This window comes from Mustelus asterias, chromosome 14, assembly GCF_964213995.1.
Source record: "Mustelus asterias chromosome 14, sMusAst1.hap1.1, whole genome shotgun sequence".
Lineage (NCBI taxonomy): Eukaryota > Metazoa > Chordata > Chondrichthyes > Carcharhiniformes > Triakidae > Mustelus > Mustelus asterias.
In genome coordinates, this window is record NC_135814.1 from 87404737 (window position 1) to 87427324 (window position 22588).

Here is a 22588-nt window from a genome sequence, read left to right on the forward strand (position 1 = left end):
ATTTGTAAGTTTAACATCAATGGTAGGAAAAATAATGGAATCCTTACTAAAGGAGAGATTAAACAAACATATAGAAGTGTTCTTTTAGAAATAAGAAATATAATGATCAATAACCAACATGGATTTAAAAAGAGAAATCTTGCTTGGACAAATAAGATTGACTTTTTGAGAAGTTAGAAGAGAGAGTTGGCAATGGCAACTGTCATGATGATGGAAAATTGTGACTGAATGAGGTCTACCTATAACTTCACCACTAACCAAAAACATATTGACCTATTCTGGATATAAATTGTCCCATTGGGAAGATGCAGCATGGGTTCATGAAGGGAAGGTCATGTTTGATTAATTTGGTGGAATTCTTTGAGAACATTACATGTGCAGTGGACAATGGGGAACCTGTGGATGTGGTGTATATGAATTTCCAGAAGACATTTGACAAGGTGCCGCACCAAAGACTGCTGCATAAGATAAAGGTGCACAGTGTTACGGGTAATGTATTAGCATGGATAGAGGATTGGTTAACTAACAGAAAGCAAAGAGTGGGGGTAAATGGCGATCAGTGGTGAGTGGGTGTGCCTCAGGGATCAGCATTGGGATTGCAATTGTTTACGATTTACACAGATGATTTGGAGTTGGGGACCAAGTGTAGTGTGTCAAAGTTCGCAGATGACACTAAGATGGGTGGCAGAGCAAAGTGCGCAGAGGATGCTAAAAGTCTGCAAAGGGATATTGATAGTCTAAGTGAGTGGGCGAGGGTCTGGCAGATGGAGTACAATGTTGGTAAATGTGGGGGTCATCCATTTTGGTAGGAATAACAGCAAAATACACTATTATTTAAATGGTAAAAAATTGCAGCATGCTGCTGTGCAGAGGGACCTGGGTGTCCTTGTGCAAGAATCTCAAGGAGTTGGTTTGCAGGTGCAGCAGGTAATTAAGAAGGCAAATGGAATTTTGTCCTTCATTGCTAGAGGGATGGAGTTTAAAAACAGCGAGATTATGTTGCAGCTGTATAAGGTGCTGGTGAGGCCACACCTGGAGTACTGTGTACAATTTTGGTCTCCTTACTTGAGAAAGAATGTACTGGCACTGGAGGGGGTGCAGAGGAGATTCACTAGGTTGATTCTGGAGTTGAGAGGGTTGGCTTATGAAGAGAGACTGAGTAGACTGGGGCTATACTCATTGGAGTTTAGAAGAATGAGGGGAGATCTTATAGAAACATGTAAGATTATGAAGGGAATAGATAAGATAGAAGCAGGGAAGTTGTTTCCACTGGCGGGTGAAACTAGAACTAGGGGGCATAGCCTCAAAATAAGGGGAAGCAGATTTAGGACTGAGTTGAGGAGGAACTTCTTCACACAAAGGGTTGTGAATCTGTGGAATTCCCTGCCCAGTGAAGCAGTTGAGGCGACCTCATTGAATGTTTTTAAGGCAAGGAGAGATAAATTTTTGAACAGTAAAGGAATTGAGGATTATGGTGAGCGGGCGGGTAAGTGGAGCTGAGTCCACAAAAAGATCAGCCATGATCTTATTGAATGGCGGAGCAGGCTCGAGGGGCCAGATGGCCGACTCCTGCTCCTAGTTCTTATGTTCTTATGGAAAGAGGACTTGTTTTCAGAATGTACCAGCAAAGACACTAACCAAAAATGGCTGCCAGGAGTCACCTGATGTCTAGAATTATAAATTGACTTTTTCTGGAAAGTGACTATATGGATTGTACTAGTGATGTGGCTCATGGGATTCTACACTTGGGGTGTCAAGGTCCACTTCAAAAGGGACTCTTGAAAGGAAGGCATTAAAAATGCAAAGTGCTGGACTTTAATCAACTGCAATTTTGTCAAGAAAATGGGAACTGCTAACCAGCCAGATACCCAACAGACATTCAAACCTCCCTGTGGAGGAGAAAATAACCCCCATCTCCTGTTGGTTTCTACTACGTTGAAAGTTGTCAGATGTTTGAAATGATGACTTGTTCGCCAACACTGACTGTATCCCTTCTTGGAATATAGGTTTAAGAATCATCCTGTGAATGATGAACATCTTGATCTTTGGAAGATAAGTAGGGTAATGGATGTTTGTGACACCAGTCACTATGATCTCCTGGTGCTAACTTCATCACCTTCATTACACCCTGTCAAGGTGGGACAAACTCATTACATGTACTATCCAAGCTTTTTCCCAGTGTGACCCCATTTTAATGCCTCAGACATCTTGTGGCCCCAAGGGCAGGAAGGAGATTAGCTCATGAGTGGGGGAAAGGGAGAAGTTCGGCCGAGTGAGAATTATTTAAATTACAAGGTTTTTTTTTCTGGGAAAAAGCAGATCAACGTTGTCACAGGCTTTTATTATGCAGCAGCAACCTGGCCTCAGAGGTCTGTCCCTGAGGCCTCCCACCAATAGATAAACGTGAGGATTCAAAGGAGCCTCACACACTCAGTCCAAGCTCAACAACAGCCACTGCTGCGTCAGAGCTCACCACCCCAAAATCTCATCCCGTCACCATGTACAGTCTGCCAAGCCATGAACGCTCTCTTCCTGTCCTTTTCTTGGGCCATGGATGCCGAACAATCACGTACTTCAATCATCTGTTCATCATTCATCACATCAAAATCTGGTTTAACTGCATTTGTTTCTTGTTTGCAGAACCTTACCATTTGATGTGTTTGTGAAGCGTGCAGCAGAGCCAGCACAAGCAGAATATTTCATATCTCAGGTATTCATTCAACCTTTCTTAAAGCTGATTCTGAAAGAAGCTGTCTCTGCAGTTGGAAAGATATTGAGAACCTTGCTCTCTGCTTTCAACAGTAACAAGGTCGGGTCCGACAGCATCAGATTGGTGGGTTTAAGCCAACTGTAAAGTGTTGCCAATTAATGAGGAAGTGGTGGCACAGTGGTTAACTCTGCTGCCTCACAGCGCCAAAGACCCAGGTTCCATTCCAGCCTCGGGTGACTGTGTGACAAAAACAGAAAATGCTGGAAAATCTCAGGGTCATCCAGACTCGAAACATTAGCTCTATTCTCTCTCCACAGATGCTGTCAGACCTGCTGAGATTTTCCAACATTTTCCATTTTTGTTTCAAGTTCCAGAATCCACAAAATTTTGCTTTTATCTTCTGTGACTATCTGTGTGGAGTTTGCACGATCTTCCCGTGTCTGCGTGGATTTCCTCCGGGTGCTCCAATTTCCTCCCACAGTCCAAAGATGTGCGGGTTAGGTAGATTGGCCATGCTAAATTGTTCCTTAGTGTCTCAATATGGGTAGGTTAGGGAGATTAATAGGGTAAATACGTGGGGTTACAGGGATAGGGGTTGGATAAGATGCTCTGTCGGAGAGCCAGTGCAGACTTGATGGACCGAATGGTCTCCTTCTGCACTGTAGGGATTCTATTCTATGAAGACACAACTAATGGTAACAATAATCCCACATAAACTAATTTCTGGTTACAGCAACTTTGCAGTTTATAATCTCCCTGGAGAAATACAAAATATTTCACGCAACAATACAGTTTGGTATTGGATATAACTAGCTAAGCGCGCAGGATTATTTTCTGACTACATGAACAAAAGGGAAAACAACATCAAAACAATTGCTTCTCTCAAAGGCTTGTGAGTCTGTGGAATTCACCACCCCAGAACGTGGTGGATGGCAGGTCAGTGAGTAAATTTAAGGTAGAGGTGGACAGATTTTTAATCAGTAATGGGTTTGAAAAGCGATGGTGAATGTGCAGGAAAGTGGAGTTGAGGCCGAGATGAGATCAGCCATGATTGTATTAAATGGCGGAGCAGACTCAAGGAGCTGAATTGCCTACTCCTGCTCCTAGTTCTTATGATTATGAAAACAGAAAATTGCAGCAACCACGATTTGGACATCAACGGAGCAGCCAAAGTGCAGAATCCAACCTGTCCCAGGCCATTCCCTACCCACTTCCCCTCTCCACCCATTTGTTTTCCCAATAAAGAATGGGTACTTGAGAGTGGAAAATCACCCCTCACATCTTTGAGAATGGTAGTCACAAGAGCAAAGATGTCAGAATCCAACCTGGACAATGTTCCACGAGGCACCTAGTAAATCACCTACTAAATTTAACAAGTAAACACCTCTTGTTTACTTCAACATTAGCGCACACTCAAGGATGAATCCACCCACCGTCAAGTGAAAGAAGCCATTAATAAAGAACATACATCCGGAACTGAATTACTGTCAGCATAAGCATCAGGAGAAAAAAACCCCAGAGGAAATGGATGTGTAGAAGATGTAGAGAAAAAACTAACTAAGCAAAATTATTATTTTTGCAATTAATCCATAGAAGGGAATATAGAGTTAATTGTCACTTTAGGAAAACAACAATGATATTGAACTTAGGAGTTAGACATATTTGCTGTAATATGGACTAGGTGAAGAAAAACCTCATATTTACAGCATTTGCAGTTTTATAGTTCTTAATCTATGCTTTACCGGCATGTTGTGAGGAGTAGTGCTTGATATGTCTTCTTGGAATTCTTTATTAAAATTTATTTAGCCAAGGACCATGAATTTGGCTAATGCTTCATCTACACTGTCTCCAAATGCTATTTACACTGTCTCCAAATATTTCCTTGTTGATTTGTCCTCTCCTGTAAATCCATACTGGGGTATGAATGGTGCAGGAATGAGGGCAAGAAGCCCTCCTGAGCGAGGTGGACAAGATGGGGTACGTTCTATGCTGTATCATTTCAATGGTTCTATAGTGAATATCGATGTGCAGCTTGACTGTGCTGGCCCACCACAACCAAACCCAGAGACTGAAGCACTACGGGAGATTTGGCAGCCCAACCAAAAGTCCATTGACTTGTAGCGGGACTGCATGATCCCGGCAGCAGGCGGGGCTGGAAAATCCCATCCAGGAATCTTCACAAGTGCCCTCTCAACAGAAATCGGGAACTATCATGTTATCTCCTGCCTAACTCTGAAAGATGAGGCCAACTCTAGCATCTCTACAGAAACCCTGGTTGAGATTTGTTAGGATGCACTAGGGATTTTTGCCGATATGACTCAACACCCTGCCATACGGTAGAGTTATCTTCCGAGCCACAAGAGAACTGTTCAGATCTAAAATCGAAAAATGTCAAACTTGAAAAGTAAACTCAATTATGAAGCGACCTTTGCTAAAGATTACATGAGGAAATTATTTAAGTCCCAGAACTTGATCAAAATAATTTATTAACGAGCACAAAAGCAATCCATTTTGGCTAACTTTCCAACGTATCTGTCACAGAGTGAAATATTGCTTGTCTCTTATCTTTTATGACCTATGGGCCTATTCGTTCACTTGTATAACGGTGATCATCTGCGTAATACATTTTGTTTTAGTGCTTCATTAGACTTGGTTAAAGTTAACACAGATTTGGTTTAGTGTCTTCGGGGATTTGTTTTACACCCATTTGCTCCGAAAGTAAGCCTATATATTTTCAAATGTTGCTTTGAAAACTCCACCGGGAGCAGTCATGGAAAGGGTAAAACTGTGGAAGATTTTATCCCAGAACTTTTAAATAACTTTGAATGTATGAAACTTTAATGACTCCTGTAACTTGCGCAGATTTATGAGCTGAGTGCCCTTATGACTAATGTGATGATTGTTTTGTGCTCAGGATGAAAAGTACTACTTGCGGTCACTAGGAGTGGACCCTCGGAAGGTGAGTGAATAAAACAGTCAAATGTTTCACAATCTGCAGCTCCCAAAACACTAGCCTCACATTTCTTTTGTAGTTTTTTTTCTCCTCATGAAGTTGCTGATCTTTTGGGTTTCAATCGATGGCAACTGGGATGTTTCCATAGTTATCTTGCACACGGACACGGATTTGATTCCTGTCTTGGGTCACTATCTGTGCGGAGTCTGCACATTCTCCCTGTGCCTGCGTCGGTTTCCCTCCGGGTGTTCCGGTTTCCTCTCACAGTCCGAAAGACGTGCTGGTTAGGTGCATTGGCCATGCTAAATTCTCCCTCAGTGTACCTGAACAGGCGCTGGAGTGTGGCGACGAGTTACTTTTCACAGTAACTTCATTGCAGTGTTAATGTAAGCCTACTTGTGACACGAATAAATAAACTTTAAAAGCAAAGTGCTGATGCTGGCAGCCCAGACATTCAGTGCTTGGGGGACATTCAATAGTAAAGAGTATCACAGTCAGGTCTAATTCTTGCTGAACTTCCACCCAAGCACAATGTCAAACCGATGTTAATGGACAACGAGCAGTGCTGACTCCTTTCACTCTGGGAATGTATATAAGTTTAAGTTTATTTATTAGTGTCACACGTAGGCTTACGTTAACACTGCAATGAAGTTACTGTGAAAATCCCCTAGTCGCCACACTCTGGCGCCTGGTCGGGTACACTGAGGGAGAATTTAGCATGGCCAGTGCACATAACCAGCACGTCTTTCGGACTGGGGGAAGAAGCCAGAGCACCTGGAGGAAACCCACACAGACACGGGGAGAACATGCAGACTCCGCACAGACAGTGACACAAGCCAGGAATCGAGCCCGGGTCCCTGGCGCTGTGAGGCAGCAGTGCTAACCACTGTGCTGGAGACCCGGTATCATCACGAGCTGTGAGCCATTCACCGCACAGACCAGGGACTGCAGCTGTGATCTTCAGAGTCTGCTTATTCAGTGAGTCAGCAGGGCAAATCTCTGCTAGAGGGGCTTAACTCAAACAACTGCTGCCCATCAGGAATTACTTATGCTGTTCAGTTTTGACCACATGCTGTTAAATGAGCTTGTGTTACAGTCGATTAAGATGTTTGTAATAGCCTTGTGCACTCTGCAGATCATTAGCATTTCTTTGAAACAAGATCAAATGCAATACTTAGACCCTATAATTAGTGAGCTCTCAAATGTCACAAGTAATTAATCTGCTTTATTAAAAGATGCATGAACACAAAGGATTTACAGAAAAATGGACTCAGGCCTTGTGTTTCGTATTATTAATAATACACTTCTCAATGATTTTTTTTGATTTGATTTATTATTGTCACATGTATTATCATCCAGTGAAAAGTATTGTTTCTTGCGCGCTATACAGACAAAACATGCCGTTCATAGAGAAGGAAACGAGAGAGTGCAGAATGTAGTGTTACAGTCATAGCTAGGGTGTACAGAAAGATCAACTTAATGCAAGGTAGGTCCATTCAAAAGTCTGTCAGCAGCAGGGAAGAAGCTGTTCTTGAGTCGATTGGTACGTGATCTCAGACTTTTGTATCCTTTTTCCCGAAGGAAGAAGGTGGAAGAGGGAATGTCCGGGGTGCATGGTGTCCTTAATTATGCTGGCTGCTTTAATGAGGCAGCGGGAAGTGTAGACAGAGTCAATGGATGGGAGGCTGGTTTGCGTGACGGATTGGGCTACATTCACGACCTTTTGTATTCCTTGCGGTGTTGGGCAGAGCAGGAGCCATACCAAGCTGTGATACAACCAGAAAGAATGCTTTCTATGATGCATCTGTAAAAGTTGGTGAGAGTCGTAGCTGACATGCCAAATTTCCTTAGTTGCCTGAGAAAGTAGAGGTGTTGGTGGGCTTTCTTAACTATAGTGTCGGCATGGGGAGGCCAGGACAGGTTGTTGGTGATCTGGACACCTAAAATCCTGAAGCTCTCGACCCTTTCTACTTCGTCCCCGTTGATGTAGACAGGGGCATGTTCTCCTTTACGCTTCCTGAAATCGATGACAATCTCCTTCGTTTTGTTAACATTGAGGGAAAGGTTATTGTTGCCGCACCAGTTCACCAGATTCTCTATCTCATTCCTGTACTCTGTCTTGTCATTGTTTGAGATCCAACCTAGTACGGTGGTGTCGTCAGCAAACTTGAAAATTGAATTGGAGAGGAATTTGGCTGCAGGTATATAAGGAGTATAGTAGGGGGCTGAGAACACAGCCTTGTGGGGCATCGGTGTTGAGGATGATCGTGGAGGAGGTGTTGTTGCCTATCCTTACTGATTGTGGTCTGTGAGTTAGGAAGTTCAGGATCCAGTCACAGAGGGAGGTGTCGAGGCCCAGGCTACGGAGTTTGGAGATGGGTTTTGTGGGAATAATAGTGTTAAAGGCCGAGCTGTAGTCATTAAATAGGAGTCTGACATAGGTGTCCTTGTTATCTAGGTGTTCCAGGATTGAGTGCAGGGCCTGGGAATTGGCGTCTGCTGTGGACCACTTACGGTGGTACCCCAATGAGGAACATTATGTAATTATTAAGACATTTCAACGCAACGGTTACATCATATTCTAGTTTATTGCAAAAGTTCAGATATAATATTTATATTGCAAAAAAACTTGTAATATTATTTAAAAGATTGAATGTTATTTTACTAACTTTATATTTAAGAAAGTTTAGGGATTATTCCAGCTGTTACTGGACATGCTGTGGCCGATCTTGATCCCACTTTCGCCATGCGCGGGAGTGCCAGCAGGGGCTCAAGATTCCGTGAAACCCTATAACCCGCGGATCACACCGGCTAGATCACAATGACTGATTTCCTCCACCCTTTACCAGTGACGTAGTCAGGTTCATGCCCACAATGAGCATGAAGCTGATTTAGATACATTTCAATGTCATTTGCATGTGATTAACCCTCCCCCGTCGTGTCTTATTGACCCCTCCCGCAGTATATTCCAATTGCACTGACGTGATGTCACATTGGCGCAGTTTACAATCAGTTCACCCTGTCGTGGGGATCCCCCCCGGGAGCGTAAATATGACTGTAGCCCCCAGGGGAGTGGGACATGACCAGGCAGTGGCCAGGCAATGACTTGACAGTGCCAACCTGTGCCATGGGTGGACATCTGTGGGGGGGGAGCCTCACGGTGGGGGGAATTCATTTATTAGTGACTATCAGGCTTTGATAAAGATCAGTTGACTTTTAATCCTTGCTGCTTACTCTGCAGCTGTAAGATCAGAGTGAGTTTAACTCTGTGGCTCAAATCAGCAAATTGTGATGCTCTCACTATCATGTCTTAAGATTACTGCTTTTATTTTCAAAGTTAATGGTGCGTGTATCAAATAAATAGTTGACAATGTCTTCCTTTGCTGATTTACAAACAGGATATTGCCGATATCAGAAAACAATTCCCATCTTTGGCTGAGGACATCAACATCCCTGAGTTTTTTGAGAAGGATCAGTTTTTTTCCAGTGTTTTTCGAATCAGCTCCCCAGGCCTGCAGCTCTGGACTCATTACGATGTACGTAGCATGACTAATATACACAATATGGCTAATACTGTTGTATTTTTTTCATGGTATATATGTTGCTGCAATAGATATTCAAGCATTAATACAATGAATCTGTTGATGTTGTTGTATGTACTGGGATGGACATCATCATATCATCCCTACGGTGCAGAAGGAGGCCATTCGAGTCTGCACCAACTCCCCGACAGAGCATCTCACCCAGGCCCTATCCCCATAACCCCATGTAATTACCCCGCTAATCCCCTTAACCTACGCATCTTGGGACACTAAGGAGCAATATAACATGGTCAATCCACCTAACCTGCACATCTTTGGACTGTGGGGAAAAAAAATCAGAGCACCCAGAGGAAACCCACACAGACACAGGGAGAGTGTGCAAACTCCACACAGACAGTGACCCGAGGCCGGAATTGAACCCGAGTCTGGCGCTGTGAGGCAGCAGTGCTAACCACTGTGCCACCTTGACATATTAGGTAGGTCCTGGGATGAGGCTGTTTTCTTGGCTGAAGGCATGGGGTCAAGTAGCTAAATAATACTTGTGACAGCCTTTTCCAGCTCTGTGTAGTACAGGTATTTAAATTAAATATTCAATTTAACCTTAGCCTAGTTTTTAAAAAATGACTATTAAGCATGAAAGCTTAATATCTCCTTCGTTAAAGAAAGAACTTGCATTTGTTTATACCTTTTAAGACCTGAATGTCTCAAAGCATTTCACGTTCGATGTACTTCACGAATATAAAGAACAAATAATTTTTTTAAAAGCACAGCACAGGAACAGGCCCTTCGGCCCTCCAAGAACATGCCGATATGGACACAAACAAGAACCGGCCAGCATACATCAAGATCCCACAGACAGCAATGAACTAAATTGTCCCAGTGATTCTCAAACCGGGGCCAATCGACCCCTGGTTCCGTAGAGACTCTCCAGAAGTTCAGCTAAAGGTAAAGTCTCCACAGTCCCAGATGACCATAGGTTCTTCTCCCCTTTGAGGGGGAGAGCTGACTGGTGGTAATTTAACCTGAGGATCACCACACCTCAAGCGAGGGGCAAGGTTGAGAAGGCGGACCTTCATGAGTAACCTGAGCCAGTGCGGGAATTGAACCCACGCTGTTGACGTCGCTCTGCATCACGAACCAGCTGTCCAGCCAACTGAGCTAAATTTACAAAATAAGCAAATGAGCAGTGGACGAGATGTCATATGGTGGTGGCTGGATGAAGATCACACCGTTATTAGCAACACATTCACAAGTGTGTGGGCTATTGTGTGTAATCGTGAACTAAGCTAGTAACTGTCCATGGCTCCCACAAATGCCTCCCCACTTCCAGCCACTGTAGCAGTGGGCAGGAATATTTCAAATGCTCACGAACGTGGTGCTAATGACTGACATGATCCTCATCCAATTAACCAGGCGTTACATGAATGAACCAGTGAAAAGTTACGGATTTATTTATTGAACAAAATGTTGTGTAAAACCTTTTCTGTGAGCATGAGTTGTGGCAAAATAAAGTAAAACAAAAAAGTCTGGCACTGAGGAAATATCTGCTTTGAGATCTAGACATTCTAAAGAAGCTGGACTACTCTGAGGTCATATTACATGTTGTGGGTTTAAATGGATGTCTTGCTTCAAGTATTATAGTTTAGATAGGGGAGGAGTGGTGATGACTAACCCATTCAAAAAAGGGGCATTCAACTATTACTGCTTGCGAACTACTGGAGTACCAGATAATCTGTTTTAGTGATGTTGACTGAACGGGAGAAAGTTAGCAAGGATACCAGGAGAACTGGCTTGTACTATTTCAAAAGTCCCATAGGGTCATTTACATTCAGTGTTAAAAGGCAGATGAGGCCTTGACTTAATACCTGATTCAGAAGGTGGCACCTCCCGCATTGCAACAATCCCTCAGTATTTGGACTTGAGCGTCAGTCTCAGCCCTGTGCGCTACTCTCCTTCTGACGGAAGGAAAACTCTGCCACTGACAATCCTTTGAATTGTTAGTATTTATCAGTGGATGTATAGTACAGTAATAGGAGCAATTGACGATGACTAGCAACTTGTCTTTGATCAAGTATAATCAAGGTAGAATACTTTGACAAGTGCAAGCTTTGTGTCTTATTTCCCTGGGACATGGAAAGCATTATAGTCTTGGTGGCATCTTCCAGAAGACCAGTACATTAGGTTGGCTGTGCTTCCTAAATCTCACATAGACAGTGTCCCTTAATCTGCTGAATCAGTGGCTGAAGGTCCAAAAGAACATCAGTCACCTTCACTTTCCTGCCTAGTGTATAACTTGGAGATGAACTTGGGTGTGACTGTTTACCTTGAACCAGCCCTTGGTGACCCCCACTCTTCCAATTGAGATACCTGTACTTACTAACTTAGTAAAGCTAGGGCTTGCTGGCTTTAGTCACTGTGGATAGCAGCTGGGAGTGAAAGAGACTTGTACTCAGTCTCAAATGGCGCATCTCCTCAGGGTGTTTGCACAGAACGATAATGCTGCCCTTCTAACAGAATTTTATAAAATAAACTGCATGTGGTAAAGATAAAAGGACTTTAAGTAGTTTACTTTGAAAGTACCCCCCTGACAACACTACTCCCTGTTTTATATACTGATTATGATATATTGTTATTTGTGATCATGTATTAGATTCCATGTCGATATTTTGATGATAGTGCTTTTATAATGTGGAGACCAGTAAAGGAAATGGATGCATCATGGTGCCCTTTCTACTGCATCTAGCACATTGTCATGAAGTTATATATCTCCCTTGGGCAATTTAAGAGGTTTAACACCCAACTTGCTTTATATTATTGAAGAAGCATAGAATAAATCCAGAAAAGACCCTTTACGAACTCATAAAATGTGGCTTTTTGACTTTGAAATTACAAAACATAAAAAAGCTAAACTGAAGGGACATCAATCACACTTCGATAAATTATTGTGATCAAAGAGAAATATTTAGCTTGTTTCAGATGTTGGGTTTCTGACTATTCACGATAAACCACAGTCCTGTTATTCATCCTATTTTGTGGACAAACTAAGAATGATAGTCATTTGGTAACTCAGAACTTGAGTATTGCTCAAAAAAGAGACATGCCGCCAAAGCTTTTTGTCTTGCACTCATCAGGACAGGTTTGCAAGAATACCAAATTTCAAAGGGAACAACGGTTTATACTCCCTTCATGCAGTTTAAACCAGTACCAAACGAACCAATTAGAATGTCCGAGGTCTCTTGTTCCCTCTCTATCCAGGGACTTGGCAAATGGCCAGCATTGGCATGGACTGACTGACATCATTGAAGCTCGCAGGGAGCCTGGATTCATGAAGTTTAAAGAAGAAGAATTTTTTTGTATGAGCGGAACGGTGGCACAGTGATTAGCACTGCTGCCTCACAGCGCCAGGGACCCGGGTTCGATTCCCGGCTGGGTGACTGTGTGGAGTTTGCACATCCACCCCATGTGGGTTTCCTCCGGGTGCTCCGGTTTCTTCCCACAGTCCAAAGATGTGCAGGTTAGGTTAGGTTGATTGGCTATGCCAAAGTTGCCCCTAAGGGTCACATAATGTGTAGGTTCGGAGGGGATTAGTGTGCTAAATGGGGTTATGGGGATAGGGTCTGGGTGGGATGCTCCGTTGGAGGTCGGTGCAGACTTGATGGGCCAAGTGGCCTTGTTCTGCACTGCAGGGATTTTATAATTCTAAGGAGGTTGTAGGAGCACCAAGGGGGCGATATTCCCAAAACGATTCTAAGCGTCAAATTCACGTAAACCTGGACTAAAGGTTTTTCCAGCGGGAATTTCAAAATGAATCTCCGACACTCTGTGCACTGCACAGAGCCCAGGATGACTCATGTGAAAAATCAGTGGGCGGGACTTATTCCCGTTGGAGAGGGTGGCAGCATAGCGCTGAGCGGGTCACTGCGCATGTGCAGTAGCCCCACACTGCCGGCCTCCCGATTGCTGGCCAGTTCAATCGTTGAACAGCCCTGCAACTCCGCATCGCTTCTCACCGACCCCCCAGCGGCCCGATCGCTGGCCACCTGGATGTGGCCGGGCCTGCCTTGACCCCTCAGCCCGCTTCAATCATGCCCAGTGGGAAGTGCCAAGGTGCCCCATGAGCATTTCCATTTTGCCCCGTTGGACAGTGCCAGGGGGCTAGGTTGGCACTGCCAAACTGGCAATGCCCAGGGGGCATCCCCTCCCCTTACCACTGACCCTCTGGGGAGTCTCAATGGCCCCCCCTTCACTCCAGCAGGGTCAGGCCGCCAACTCCCCGCAAGCGGGGAGCTATACTAAACCCTGCTGGAGTAAAACACTGCTGGCAGGAGGGGGGAGTGGCTAGTGGGCCTGGAGGTTTCAGTCCCAGGCTTGCTAATGATATTCATATTATATTGAAATGTGCATTTAAATAATTTATGCAGCTCTGCACCGATTTCTGGCGCAGAGCTGATGGTGCTGGAGTCCGGCGCCCGGAGACTCGGAGAGACTGTGGTGCCCAACGGGAAGTCTGCTAAATGACCTCCGCTTGAGTCTTCCAGCAAAGCAGTGCAGCGGGCTGGGAGAATATCCACCCCCCCACACTCCCACCAGATTCCAGATTCGCTGAGAGATACATCATCCAGCAGATTTTTGAGGACCATATTTAAATTAGCTAGAGATAGAAGTTTCTCATTTGTGTAGGGTTGGCTAATCTTAACCAGAAATCCAGCTGCAGGGAAACATAGGGAGTTACGGAGTGGAAAGTCAAACAAGGTTCCTGCTCCTAACCATTATGCTATGATATCTGCTAGAAAGTGTATGTATGGGGAAAGTTGGACCAGCCTTAGATATAATGGTCCTATTATCAGATAGTTTGCCAGCACATACTGTCTCGACTCATAGAAATCATAGAAACCCTACAGTGCAGAAGGAGGCCATTCGGCCCATCGAGTCTGCACCGACCACAATCCCACCCAGGCCCTACCCCCACATATTTTACCCGCTAATCCCTCTAACCTACGCATCCCAGGACTCTAAGGGGTAATTTTTAACCTGGCCAATCAACCTAACCCGCACATCTTTGGACTCTCATGGCCCAGATCTTGCGGTCTCACAATGATCGGAGACTGGACGTATTCCGGAAGATACACCACGAGAGCCATCAGAGCTCCAACTCAGGGACTCTGTGGAAATTGTCTGGGAAAGTTCAGCAAATTCCCCAGCTCCCTGTGACTCTCTGGAAAGATTTCCAGCTCTGAGTTAGAATGGAATAGAATTCCTATAGTGCAGAAGGTGGCCACTTGGCCCAGCGAGTCCACACCTCTCTGAAAGAGCACCTTACCCAGGCCCACTTCCCTGCTCTATCCCTGTAACCCTGAACATTTGCCGTGGCTAATCCACCTCATCTACACATCTTTGGATACTATGGGCAATTTAGCATAGCCGGTCTATCTAACTTTGGAGTGTGGGAGAAAACTGGAGCCACTGAGGAAACCCACGCAGACATGGGGACAATGTGCAGACTCCACACAGACAGTCACCCAAGGCTGGAATTGAACCCGGGTCCCTGGCGCTGTGAGACAGCAGTGCTAACCACTGTGCCACCGTGCCGTTAGAAACTGTGGAGAGTTCTGACTTACTTACTCGTTACCCAGGAAATGTTGGACTAAAAAAGCCAACTTCTGGGTAACTAAAAATCTGAGACCCCCCTCACACTCCATTCTGACACCCCCCACCCCAACCTTCCAGTTCATCCCCCAACCCGCTGACTTTCCTCTACCCCCAGACCCTCTGATTAACCCCGGACCCTCTGACTCCCCTCCCACATCCTCTGACCCTCAAACAGGAATAACCCTTCAACCCCAACCCTCTGATTACCTCCCTCCAACCCGACTTCACCGCCCTACCCAGCAGCCATCCACCATTCTGCCCAACTGGCATTCTCCCCACCCTGCCACCTATCACCCTGGCACCCTTCCCACTCCCCTCACTCGCACTCATTCACTAACACATTTAAATGTCCCAATCGCCTTTCAGTGAAATAGTGATTGAAGACATACCAGAATACGGCAGCTGGTGCTGTAAAAAGGGGATGGAGCTTGGTTTCCTCCCACAGTCCGAAAGATGTGCTGGTTTAGGTGCACTGGCTATGCTAAATTCTCCATCAGTGTACCCGAACAGTGCCAGAGTGTGGCGACTAGGGGATTTTCACAGTAACTTCATTGCAGTGTTAATGTAAGCCTACTTGTGACACTAACAAATAAACTTTAATCCTGTACTATGAGAAACGACTCCCAAAATGGGTAGGCCCCGCATTTCTGAAGCAGCCCAGTTCAAAGGTCCCGGCTAGAAGTGTAGAGCTTGTACGCGGTGCAAAATGAATAGAAGCTAAGTGGCAAACTGATGCTGATTGCCAATCTTCAGAAGAATCAGCCACATATTTTGGTGAGATATTGATGAATTTCTGGTGCCCATAGTACAAAACCATTCGGTCAATACCTTCAGAAGTAGGGAACAAAACTGGCAAACAAAGAGAAAACAATTGGCAGAATTGTTAACCTTTGGGTATTGCAAAGTGTCAAAACTATCCAGTTAATTTTAGCTTGGGTTATTGTCTGTTTTATGTCATTCTTGGCAGTGGAGTTCCTCACTGGTTTCACCTGGAGTTCCTGTGTTGAAGGGGAGTTGTACAGCTGCATTAAGTATCATTGAACTATATTTTCAGCATCGCATCAGCTTCATGTTGTGGGCATCAAGCTCTTAGCCACTGGCTGACTGTCTCCATCCCGGGTCTGGGTATTATTGACTCTTTGTTAGATACTAAATATATCTCCCCCAGCAGTACCCACCTCTCTGCTAAAACCCAGATGTTTGTATTGTCCTCTGCCTGTTTTCCTAATCCAGATGCTTGTACATCTCCAGTTGTGACCTCACCTGGCACAGCTTCTCATTCTGCATTTACTGCACTCTGTCTTCATTTCCCACCTACAATTTGTATCACAGTTTGATGGAGAATGTGGCTTATGTTGTTTTTCACCTTAAAATGAGAGAAAAGATTACAGAAAAATGCAACCTCCGACATAACCCACATGACTCTTCCACCTCTAAATGCACAATATGTCTGGGAACTCTGGACTGAAACTTCTCAAAGCTGCAGTTTTGGTGGTTAACACTGCTGCCTCACAGCGCCAGGAACCGGGTTCGATTCCCGGCTTGGGTCACTGTCTGTGCAGAGTTTACACGTTTTCCCAGTGTCTGCGTGGGTTTCCTCTGGTTTCATAGAATCATAGAAACCCTACAGCACAGAAAGAGGCCATTCGGCCCATCGAGTCTGCACCAACCACAATCCCACCCAGGCCCTACCCCCATACCCCTACATATTTTACCCACTAATCCCTCTAACCTACGCATCTCAGGACACTAAGGGCAATTTTAGCATGGCCAATCAACCTAACCCGCACATCTTTGGACTGTGGGAGGAAACCGGAGCACCCGGAGGAAACCCACGCAGACACGAGGAGAATGTGCAAACTCCACACAGACAGTTCTTCCCACAGTCCGAAAGACGTGCTGGTTAGGTGCATTGGCCATGCTAAATTCTCCCTCAGTGTACCCGAACAGGCGCCGGAGTGTGGCGACTAGGGGATTTTCACAGTTACTTCATTGCAGTGTTAATGTAAGTCTACTTATGATGCTAATAAATAAACTAACTTTACTGTTATCTCCTGTAGGTTATGGATAACCTGTTGATTCAGGTAAAAGGAAGGAAGCGAGTCATCCTGTTCAGCCCTCGGGATGCACCTTATCTGTACCTGACAGGTAAGATGATAGTATGATAAAGAAAGATGCTGCATTAGCTCAGATCCTGTGGGGGCTGTTATAAACTCATTCGAAATGAAGTGCCATCAAGCCCAATTTGGATATTTCTTTGCAAGATACAAAAGTGCAATGAATGTGAAGGTGTTCTGTGGGATAACTTGTTCCATTTGCTGAGTACTTTTGTTGAATATCCAAGGAAAGGAAGAGCACCAGTTACAAGAACAAAATGTCTTTTCAGGTGTTTCAGTTCACTGTTACCCTATTGCTCTGCTGAAATGGCTGTTCTCAATCTTTATTTTTTTTAATGGATTTAATCATCTCTACCGTGCAATGCAAATGATTGATATTGGTTAATATATAAAATTGTGCATTCTTATATGATTAGAATCATAGAATCCCTACAATGCAGAAGGAGGCCATTCGGCCCATTGAGTCTACACTGACTTCCCCAACAGAGCGTCTAAACCAGGGTCTATCCCTGTTATCCCACGTACTGACTCCGCTAGCTCCCCCTAACCTACACATCTTGGGCCACTAAGGGGAAATTTATCATGGCCGATCCACCTAACCCGCACATCTTTGGACTGTGGGAGGAAGTCAGAGCGCCTGGAGGAAACCCACGTAGACACAGGGAAAACTCTGCTCAGTCACCCAAGGCTGGAATTTAAAAGTGGTTAATTCTAACAATATAATTATGTCGTAACATAATACCATTCTTTTGAAATGAAGCAAATTTGATAGGAAGAAATAGTTCTTATAAAATATTTACCTCAGTGGATTTTGCTTGGGAACCTAATTAAGTTGTTAACCCTGTCACAATCAGTACCTTTTAATATTGTGGAAAGACAGAACCTTTGCTTTGCACTGAATGTTTTTTATTCTTGTTCGTGTTGTTTACAGTTATTTTCTTCTCCTTCTACAAGTCGAACTTCCTTCAGATATTTCTGTTCAGGATGTGAGTCCAAATTAATATTTGGGTATGGTAGAGAATCATTCAGAGCATGGTGCCCCTACCTGAAGTTATTTTTCATATCCTGTGACAGTTTTAATTCGTGTCAATGATATCATTTGACAGGTTTGTTTCAAAACCATCTTCACCGGCATCTGTGGTCTGACAAAGATCTGTGCTGGGGCCTCTGTTACTCACTTCATTTTCATTTGCTTGGGTAATGCAATGAATAATATATCCAAGTTTTTCAATGAAGTAGGTTGTGTGGACGGGAGCACAGCATTACAAATAGATATTGATATATTAAGTAAGTGGGCAAAACTGTTGCAGATGGAATTCAACACATATAGGGTAAGATCATCTATTTTGCACCAAAAGGGGATAGATGTAAGAACTTTTAAATGATAAAAAGAGCTAGGAACAGTCACGGTTCAAAGAGATTTAGGAATCCATGTAAACAGATCACTAAAATGTAGTGGTTAGTACAAAATTCTATGGAAAACTGAAATAAAATAGACTAATGGAATATTGGAGGGTATGGGGAGGAGGTTTGTCACAGCTATGTAAAGTCCTAGTTAGATCACACCAAGAGAACTGGGCACAGCTCATTCAGCATTGCCTCTTACATTGGCCTCAGATGGAGTGGAGTGCAAACACACCAACATGTCACCAGGGTTTCAGGCTAGATTATTAGAAGAGATTACATCAACTATGCCTTGCTAGACAATATGAAGCTGAGCGATGATTTAAAAGTGAGTTTTTAGGATTTTGGAAGGAATTGATGGAGTGGGTAGAGTGAAACTTCTTCCACCTTTGGGAGGGCGGGAGTGGGGTGGGGGGGGGGGGGGGGGGGGCGGCTGCTGCTGCTGGTATCTAGGAAAAGTGACCTTAAAAACAGAGACAGGCCATTGGGGAGAGAACTTACCTGCAAAGATCAATAGAAGTGTGGAGTTCTCTCCCACAAAAAACAGTGGATGCAACTCAATTAAACATTTTCAATCTGAGAGCGATGGGTTTTTGCTAGGCAAGAGTATTAAAGGATGAGAAGTCATGGCAAAGAGTTTGGGTACAGATCAGACATGACATCATTGCATGAATAGGAGTGAGGGGCTGAATGGCCTAGTCTTTTTCCTCTCTTACTTTGGCAATTGGGGCATAGTTTTCACATTGATTTTTAAAATTATTCTCAACAAAGTATTACAATTTATTGGTAGATACAATTGGCAATACTGAATAACTATCAGAAATGTGTCTCTTTTAATTCAATGGAAGCAATTTAAAAAAGCATTTAAAAGACATTTGGACAGGTACATGGATAGGAAAGGTTTAGAGGGTTATGGGCCAAACCCAGGCAAATGGGGCCAGTTCAGTTTAGGAAACCTGGTTGGCATGGACGAATTGGGCCGAGGGGACTGTTCCTATGCTGTATATCTCTATGACTGACTCTAATTTAAAGAAATGAACAAGTGAAGGAGCAGAGACAAAAAAGAAACAGGGCACGTAGTAAGTCATGAATACATTCCTTACCGATATAGAACATTCGAGTAAATAAGATTTGATTTGTTTTGATTTGGTATTGTCACATAGAACATAGAACATACAACGTAGAACATAGAAAAGCTACAGCACAAACAGGCCCTTCGGCCCACAAGTTGCGCCGAACATGTCCCTACCTACTAGGCTTACCTATAACCCTCTATCTTACTAACTTCCATGTACTTATCCAAAAGTCTCTTAAAAGACCCTATCGAATCCGCCTCCACCACCACTACCGGCAGCCGATTCCACGCATGTATTAACATACAGTAAAAAGTATTGTTTCTTGCGCGCTATGCAGACAAAACATACCGTTCATAGGGAAGGAAACGTGAGAGTGCAGAATGTAGTGTTACAGTCATAGCTAGGGTGTAGAGAAAAATCAACATAATGCAAGGTACGTCCATTCAAAAGTCTGACAGCAGCAGGGAAGAAGCTGTTCTTGAGTCGGTTGGTACGTGAGCTCAGACTTTTGTATCTTTTTCCCGAAGGAAGATGATGAAAGAGAGAATGTCCGGGGTGCATGGGGCCCTTAATTATGCTGGCTGTTTTGCTGAGGCAGCGGGAAGTGTAGACAGTCAATGGATGGGAGGCTGGTTTGCGTGATGGATTGGGCTACATTCGTGACCTTTTGCAGTTTCTTGCGGTGTTGGGCAGAGCAGGAGCCATACCAAGCTGTGATGCAACCAGAAAGAATGCTTTCTATGGTGCATCTGTAAAAGTTGGTAGCTGACGTGCCAAATTTCCTCAGTCTTCTAAGAAAGTAGAGGCATTGGTGGGCTTTCTTAACTATAGTGTCGGCATGGGGGGACCAGGACAGGTTGTTGGTGATCTGGACACCTAAAAACTTGAAGCTCTAGACCCTTTCTACTTCGTCCCTGTTGATGTAGACAGGGGCATGTTCTCCTTTATGCTTCCTGAAGTCGATGACAATCTCCTTCGTTTTGTTGACATTGAGGGAGAGATTATTGTTGCCGCACCAGTTCACCAGATTTCTATCTCATTCCTGTACTCTGTCTCGTCATTGTTTGAGATCCGACCCATTACGGTGGTGTCATCAGCAAACTTGAAAATCGAATTGGAAGGGAATTTGGCCGCACAGTCATAGGCGTATAAGGAGTATAGTAGGGGGCTGAGAACACAGCCCTGTGGGGCACCGGTGTTGAGGATTATCATGGAGGAGGTGTTGTTGCCTATCCTTACCGATTGTGGTCTGTGAGTTAGGAAGTTCAGGATCCAGTCGCAGAGGGAGGTGCCGAGGCTCAGGCCGTGGAGTTTGGAGATGAGTTTCATGGGAATAATAGTGTTGAAGGCTGAGCTGTCATCGATAAATAGGAGTCTGACATAGGTGTCCTTGTTATTTAGGTGTTCCAGGGTTGAGTGCAGGGCCAGGGAGATGGGTCTGCTGTGGACCTGTTGCAGCAGTAGGCAAACTGTAGTGGATCCAGGTCGTCCGGGAGGCTGGAATTGATTTGTGTCATGACTAACCTTTCGAAGCACTTCATAATGATGAATGTCTGAGCCACTGGCCGATATTCATTAAGGCATGCTGCTTGGTTTTTCTTAGGTACCAGGATGATGGTCGTCTTCTTGAAGCAGATAGGGACCTCAGATTGTTGTAAAGAGAGGTTGAAGATGTCTGTGAATACCCCCGCCTGCTGATCCACACAGGATCTGAGTGCTCGTCGGGGTACTCCATCCGGGCCAGTCGCTTTCCGTGGGTTGACCTTCAAGAAAGCTGCTCTGACATCTGCAATGGTGACCCCAGATACAGGTTCATCCAGGCTTCCAGGGTGGAGGGCATGCTCTCACTGACCTCTTGCTCAAAACGGGCATAGAATACATTGAGCTCATCAGGGAGGGGTGCATTGGAGCCGGTGATTTTACATGCCTTCATCTTGTAGCCTGTTATGTCTTGCAGACCTTGCCATAGTCGGCGGGGGTCGGTGTGGCTAGTCTGGGACTCTAGCTTGATCCGGTATTGTCTTTTGGCATCTTTGATGGATCTCCTTAGATTGTATCTGGCTTTCTTATATAGGTCAGTGTCGCCTGACTTGAACGCCTCAGACCTGGACGCCAGCAAGCAGTGGATATCCCTGTTCATCCATAGTTTCCGATTGGGGAACACACGGATTTGCTTCTTTGGCACACAGTCTTCTACACACTTACTGATGAAGTCAGTTACTGTCGTGGCGTACTCATTCAGGCTGGTCACAGAGTTTTTAGACCAGTATTTAAAGGAAAGAAACGATACAGCAATCTAAAGATCACGGGGACAATTCTCCCAAAAAAGTTCTAAGTGCTGAATTGGGAAAACTAGTGTAAATCACAGTTGTTTTTTCAGTGGGAGTTCAGACTCGAATCTCCCGCACTCTGTGCAGTGCAGAGGTCACAATCGTGAATATCATTAAAAGCTCAGGGGGTTGGGGCCTATTCATGCCAGACTCTGACAGTTCTGGTGTCAGCCTCCCTATCGCTGACCAGCCCAGGACCCTCGCAGTGCTGCCCCTCAAAACCTCCCCACAGCCGGATCGCGGCCCGCACAAACATTCCCAGGCCAGCCCTGACACCCCACCCCCCTCCCCACCCACCGTCTCGGAGCGTCCCAGCACCCCACCACTCCCAGCTGTGATGATCCACTCCCCCTCCCTCCCTCACCCACGGGAGGCAGACCTCTCCTCCCCTCCACCCCCCCCCCCCCCCCCCCCCCCCCCACCACCGCCCGATCCCTGGGGGGTGGGGGGGCCCGATTGCCCCTCCCCCCCTTCACTCCAGCGGGGTCTCCCGCCTAGTTCCCCGAAAGTGGGAAGCTACTCTAAACCCCACCGGAGTGAAATTGTACTGGCGGGGTGGGAGATGCTGTCGGGCCCAGAGAATTCAGTCCCGGGCCTGATAATCACATTTAAATTACGTTAAAAATGGATTTAAAGTACTTACCTGGGGTCTTCCCGCCAGTTTCCAGCGTGGTCCCGACCGTGCCTGCTCTCCAGCAGTGGGAGATGCACAAGCGTCGGGAACGCATTCGCGAATCGGCGCATGTGCACATCTCCCAACCGAACTCACCAAAAAATGAGCGGGTCGGATTGGGAGAATCGCCCCCC

The 22588-nt window shown here is 45.0% G+C and overlaps 1 protein-coding gene across 1 annotated transcript in view; it reads left to right on the forward strand.

Moving 5' to 3' along the window:
• tyw5 (tRNA-yW synthesizing protein 5) overlaps positions 1–22588 on the forward strand; it is a 46111-nt gene that overhangs the window by 17738 nt on the left and 5785 nt on the right. Inside the window, exons 3-6 of the mRNA XM_078228811.1 lie at positions 2641–2710; positions 5625–5669; positions 9062–9199; positions 16915–17002. Coding sequence (XP_078084937.1) covers positions 2641–2710; positions 5625–5669; positions 9062–9199; positions 16915–17002 — 341 coding nt within the window. The remainder of the gene's footprint in view (positions 1–2640; positions 2711–5624; positions 5670–9061; positions 9200–16914; positions 17003–22588) is intronic.